General features: G+C 40.5%; 1 protein-coding gene across 1 annotated transcript in view; it reads right to left on the bottom strand.

The window, feature by feature from the left end:
- The window catches only part of ptgfrna (prostaglandin F2 receptor inhibitor a), a 38,407-nt gene that overhangs the window by 696 nt on the left and 31,711 nt on the right, over positions 1-6,000 (bottom strand). Inside the window, exons 7-8 of the mRNA XM_009304396.5 lie at positions 3,392-3,691; positions 1-1,850 (exon numbers count right to left, since the gene is read on the bottom strand). The exon at positions 1-1,850 is cut by the window's left edge and continues 696 nt beyond it. Of these exons, the coding sequence (XP_009302671.2) occupies positions 1,684-1,850; positions 3,392-3,691 (467 nt within the window). The 3' untranslated portion in view covers positions 1-1,683. The remainder of the gene's footprint in view (positions 1,851-3,391; positions 3,692-6,000) is intronic.

The following is a 6,000-nucleotide window of genomic DNA, read 5'->3' as shown; positions in this document are numbered from 1 at the left end:
ATTGTATATTTAGCCCACCGGCAGATCATTTTCTGTGTTTTATTGAGGATATTGAATGTGTTTGTGTTACTAATGTTTCTCTTTGTGATATTTCTGATGTTGATGTAATGATGTGGTCAAATCAAAGATGCATTTGCACTTGTGGATAATAAAGAAACTCAAATCTTGCTTAATTCTGACTCTGTTTTTCAGAAAACAGCACACTAATGTACTTGATGAAAAACACTTCATTATTCTAGAATCTTTAGATGTTTGGATCAGAAACTCAGTGGGAAAAGTGTTTTTTTTTTCTGCGGTTTCTTGTTTTCAGCAATAACGAGTCAAGATTACAGGAGTTTTACCTTAAACACAAGCAAATGGGGGGAGTGAAATAACCTAAAACAGGTTTATTTTACATTTAGCCCACCGGCAGATCATTTTGATTGTTTTATTGAGGATATTAAATGTGTTTGTGTTACTAGTTTTCTCTTTGTGATATTTCTAATGTTCATGCAATGATGTGGTGAAATCAAAGATGCATTTGCACTTGTGGATAGTAAAGAAACTCAAATCTTGCTTAATTCTGACTCTGTTTTTCAGAAAACAGCACAATAATGTACTTGATGAAAAAATCTTTGTGATTCAAGAATCTTTAGATGTTTGGATTAGAAACTCAGTGGGAAAAGCTTTTGAGTCAAGATCAAGTGAGTTTTACCTTAAACACAAGCAAATCAGCCGATAGGGTGAGTGAAATGATCCTAAAACAGGTTTATTTTACATTTAGCCCACTAGATATTAAATGTATTTGTGTCACTAGTTTTCTCTTTGTGATAATTCTGATGTGGATGTTGATGTAATGATGTGGTGAAACCACGGTTCAACTCTTGCTTAATTCTGACTCTTTAGAATGTTGAGATATTTAAGCTAAAAACAAGACAAAAGCTGAGTGAGGGAAGCTTTTTTTTTTTGCAGTTGCTTGTTTTCAGAAATAAGTCAAAATTAAGTGAGATTTTCCTTAAAACAAGCAAAATAAAATAATAAAATATCTGACAATGGCTGGAAGAAAAATAATCTCATGTCAAAGCAAAAACAAGAGTGTATTTCTTATCAAATTATCTGATTATTGTGCTTGTTTTAAGGAGAAACTCTTCATTTTGACTTGTTTTTTTCTGAAAATAAATCTGTTTGTTGTGCTCGTCTAAAAAATGCGTCTTGATTTAAGAATTGTTAGACATTTAGACTAAAAACAAGACAAAAACTCTAAAAAAGAAAGGAATTTTCCGCAGTGTGTGTGTGTGTGTGTGTGTGAGTATAAAAGCTGGAGGTTTGCAGAGTTAAGAGTTTTCAGCATGTCCAGCACACACTGCCAGCTCAGCTCAGCTCAGTCCTCCTCCAGGGGCTGATTCTGGGGTCCTGAACCTGACAGAGTCTCTGACAGACAGTCAATCCTCCGGCGCTCTCAGAGATCAGTCTAAAACTGCCGTCTCTTTGGGCAGACTCCAACCTATCCAGTACTACAGTAAAATAAGCAAGAGTTCAAACTCTGCTGCATGGGCCAAAGTGCAGTCCTCCTCCTCCACGGCGCTCAGATCGCATCATTAATAAATCACTAAAATATCAGACGGCCGTCAGTGCGGGGGTTTTCCTGAGATTGTTGCGGCTCAGTGCTTTCAATCAGGTCCTCTGCTTAGTGTTGGAGTGTGTTCAGTCCATCTCCAGGTCCCTCAGTTTGTTGTGGGGCCGCGGCGTGTGCAGGGGGTTTCTGGAGAAACAGCAGCGGGCCACGGCCAGACCCAGCAGAATCGACAGCAGACCCGCCACAAGCGCCGCGATCAAACCGTAGCCCACCGGCATCTTCAGAGACTCCCACACTGACAAGACACAAACACACACACACACACATTAGCATTCACAAACATTCAGAGCAAGGTGGAAATTGAGAAAAACATGAGGAAAAATATTTCCAAATGCACATCAGCTGCGTTTCCATCATCGTTACGCCTCATTCACACGGGGCGACAGCTTCAACGCTTCACATTCACTCTAAATAGGTGATGTCAGGCATTGCTGAACTGCATTGTGGGTCTGTCGGTGCCGCTTCAGTGGAGTTGCTCGCTGCAGAAAATGGGACTCTCAACTTTTCAAGCTCAGACAGAAGCAACAGCCAATCAGATCGCTGTATGCAAATACACCAGCTCAGACTTATTTCATTGGCTGATGCTATGACGATCGCGTCAGCCCCAACTTCAGACACGCCCTCTGTCAAGCATTGACGCTGGAGCCCCGTGTGAATGCACCGTTAGAGAGGCTGACTGTAGTATTGGTAACCTAGCAATCGACAGTCAACAAGACGAGCATAATGGAGTCATGAGGGTGTAAAACAGACACACATACACAAACATGAGCAATAACACACACAAGCACACTGAGGCCCCATTTACACGAATGTGTTTAAGTTTAAAAACGCATAAGTTTTGCTACGGTTACACCATCCGTCCACACTACGCCCAAGTTCTCGAGCGCTGAAAACGGAGCGTTTTAAAAATGCTGGAAAGGCCGTTTTCATTCTGAAGCGCTGCTGCTCCGTCTCAGTGTGGATGAGGGAAAACAGAGACAGCAGGGCTGCTGAGATTCGCTACCTGATTGGGGCTTTTGTGTCATTGCGTATCCTTCCCTTATTCGTCAAGCGCCTATCACATGACTATAACACATGACTTTAACGCTACTGGCAGACAGCAGACCAGCCTTCACTGTAAACAACAACATGGACACAGAAATGGGAGCGTTGTTTGCACTATTGTCTGTTTTAGGCGCCATTGTGCAGTTATTCATTTGTTACGTTTAGTAACAACTCGACCTCGTCGTCTGTCCACAAAAATACATCTCTTGCTTTCTTTGCCATCGCGTTCATTGTTCAACCGGCGTTTGTTGACTAACAATAACCAAATGCCGAGTGAGACACATGCTTCCTGTTTATACTAGAACGTGCATGCCCAGAGTGCGCCAATGGTTATTATTGATCATAAATGTATTGTTTTCATTTCTGCGCCATGGAGACACCGGGATTCATTCAGCAACTGTTTGATTTGTGAATATAATTCAGTAAAAAAAAAATGCTAGAACCGTATGAGCACCAGCAAGAGCTTTCATTTGAGCTATAACTTGTACATGTGTCATTTGAAAAATATGAAAATGAGCCAATGTTCAATAGCCAGCTCGGGTGTCCAAAATACTGTGTATTTAGGTGTAAATAACTTCTGTACAGTAGAATAAAAACCAAAGTGATGCACACATGCATAAAATGTAGATTTTCATAAAATGTGGGTGTAACGTTCGCGTCATCACTCTTGTTGTGTATTATTTGTCATTTCTCTCTTGCAGTGCTTCAGAAAGTGTGTGCAGATGATCTTACTCTGTGTCCTGACGGAGAGCAGCACTCGGCCTGAGCTCAGCTCGCTCTCTTTGCTCCAGGCTCCAGTGGCGGGCGACAGCAGCCAGGGCGTAGCGCTGCAGTAATACTCGCCCACATCTGTGTGCTGGATGCTATGCAGGCTGAGGGTGAAGCTGTACTGGTCTGTGCGCTCCAGACTGCTGTGATTAGAGCCGCTCTTCTTCACCACACCATATCGGTCCATGCTGATCAGCGGAACCACACCGTTATCCGGTGGACGCATAGAGCTCTGAAACCAGCGCACCTCGAACGCCACATCACCTGCACACACAACACACACACACTCAACATGGAGGAACACAACACCACATTCATCTTACAAACTGAATTTGATTCATATATGTGGTTGTATAGTGATAGACTAGGTGTGTCCCAAATTTCATACTTATATATACACCATGTCATATTGTAGTATAAATAGTGCCAGTAGGACCCACTGTTTTCCCCCCTGACCACACCATACGATAACCTCAAAGCTTGATCAATTCCGAGAGTACCTCACACAGGTGAGTGGGCTTGACAAAGCACCTGTAGAAACAACCAAACAAATAAACAAACAAACCCCCTCCTCCTTACACAATTATCTGAACACTAACAGATGAGTTTTTGCCTAGACAAAACAGTTGCAAATGCAGCCCGACTGTAGTATGACTATAGCCCAATTACAGTTCAGTTGTAGTCCTAATACAGTCAAACTGTTGTCTGATTGTAGTATGAATGCAGTCTGATTGTAGTCCGAATGTAGTAGCACTTGGAGTACGGCTGTAGTCTGACTGTACAGTAATTGCAGTCTGACTGTAGAGTGACTGTAGTATGAATGTAGTCTGACTGTAGCCCGACTGTAGTCCAATTGTAGTATAAATGTAGTCTGTCTGCAGTCTGAATGTAATACAATTTTGGGTCCGGCTGTAGTCTGACTGTAGTCCAATTTTAGTGTGAATGTAGTCTGACTGCAGTCTGAATGCAGTACTATTTGGTTTTTGGCTGTAGTCTGATTGTAGTCCAATTGCACTGTAAATGTAGTTTGACTGTAGTCCAAATTAAGTATATTTTGGAGTACAGCTGTAGTCTGACTGTAGTCCCAATGTAGTGTGATTATAGTATGAATGATGTTTGACTGCAGTCTGAATGCAATACAATTTGGAGTCCGGCTTTAGTTCGACTGTAGTTCAATTGTAGTATGAATGTAGTCTGACAGCAGTCCGAATGTAGTACAATTTGGAGTCTGGCTGTAGCCTGACTGTAGTATGAATATAGTGTGAATGAAGTACAATTTGAAGTCTGACTGTAGTCAGACTGTAGTGTGATTGTAGTATGAATGCAGTCCGGGCTGTAGTTTGAATTTAGTACAATTATAGTGTGATTGTAGTATTAATGTAGTCTGACTGTACACTGAATGTAGTACAATTTTGAGTCCGGCAGTAATCCGATTGTAATTTGAATGTAGTCCGACTGTAGTCATAATGCAGTATAATTTGAAGTCTGGCTGTAGTCTGACTGTAACACGACTGTAGTGTGAATGTAGTATGAATATAGTGTGAATGTAGTACTAGTTGAAGTCTGACTGTAGTCAGACTGTAGTGTGATTGTAGTATGAATGTAGTCCGGGCAGTAGTTTGAATTTAGTACAATTGTAGTGTGATTGTAGTATGAATGTAGTCTGACTGTAGTTTGAAGGTAGTACAATTTATAGTCGAGCTGTAGTCTGACTGTATTACAACTGTAGTGTGATTGTAGTATTAAGGTAGTCTGACTGTACACCGAATGTAGTACAATTTGAAGTCTGGCAGTAATCCGATTGCAATTTGAATGTAGTCCGACTGTAGTCATAATGCAGTACAGGTCAGACTGTAGTTTGATTTGTAGTTATGAATGTAGTCTGGCTGTAGTCCAAATTTAGTACAGTTGTAGTGTGATTGTAGTATGAATGTAGTCTGACTGTAGTCTGAAGGTAGTACAATTCAGGGTCCAGCTATAGTCTGACTGTTGCACAACTCTAGTGTGATTGTAGTATGAATGTAGTCTGACTGTAGACCGAATGTACAACAATTAGGGGTCCGGCTGTAGTCTGACTGTAGTCCGAATGTAGTGTGATTGTATAATGAATGAAGTTTGACTGTAGACCGAATGTAGTACAATTTGGAGTCCGGCTGTAGTCTGACTGTAGTCCGAATGTAGTGTGATTGTAGTATGAATGTAGTACAATTTGGAGTCTGGATATAGTCTTGATTGTAGTGGAGGAGGTGGAGGAGCTCCCTGGCTTTGCAATTAATAAACTGATCTCCGGGTCCAAGCGCTCTATCGAACTGTATGGGAAGACTCATCAATTGGTACTAATAAACGTTTACAATTTATATATATATATATATATATATATATATATATATATATATATATATATATATATATATATATATATATATATATATATATATATATATAATTCACTTTAATGTGTGATAGGACTAAAAAGTGGGCATAAACGAATATTTTCTAAATTCAAATGATTAGTATTCCTTCTGTGGATGGAAAAGTGTGTGTGATGATGGTGAATGAAGCACATCGTCACA

Source organism: Danio rerio, chromosome 9, assembly GCF_049306965.1.
Source record: "Danio rerio strain Tuebingen ecotype United States chromosome 9, GRCz12tu, whole genome shotgun sequence".
NCBI classification, from domain to species: domain Eukaryota; kingdom Metazoa; phylum Chordata; class Actinopteri; order Cypriniformes; family Danionidae; genus Danio; species Danio rerio.
This window is presented reverse-complemented; position numbering and strand designations above follow the sequence as displayed.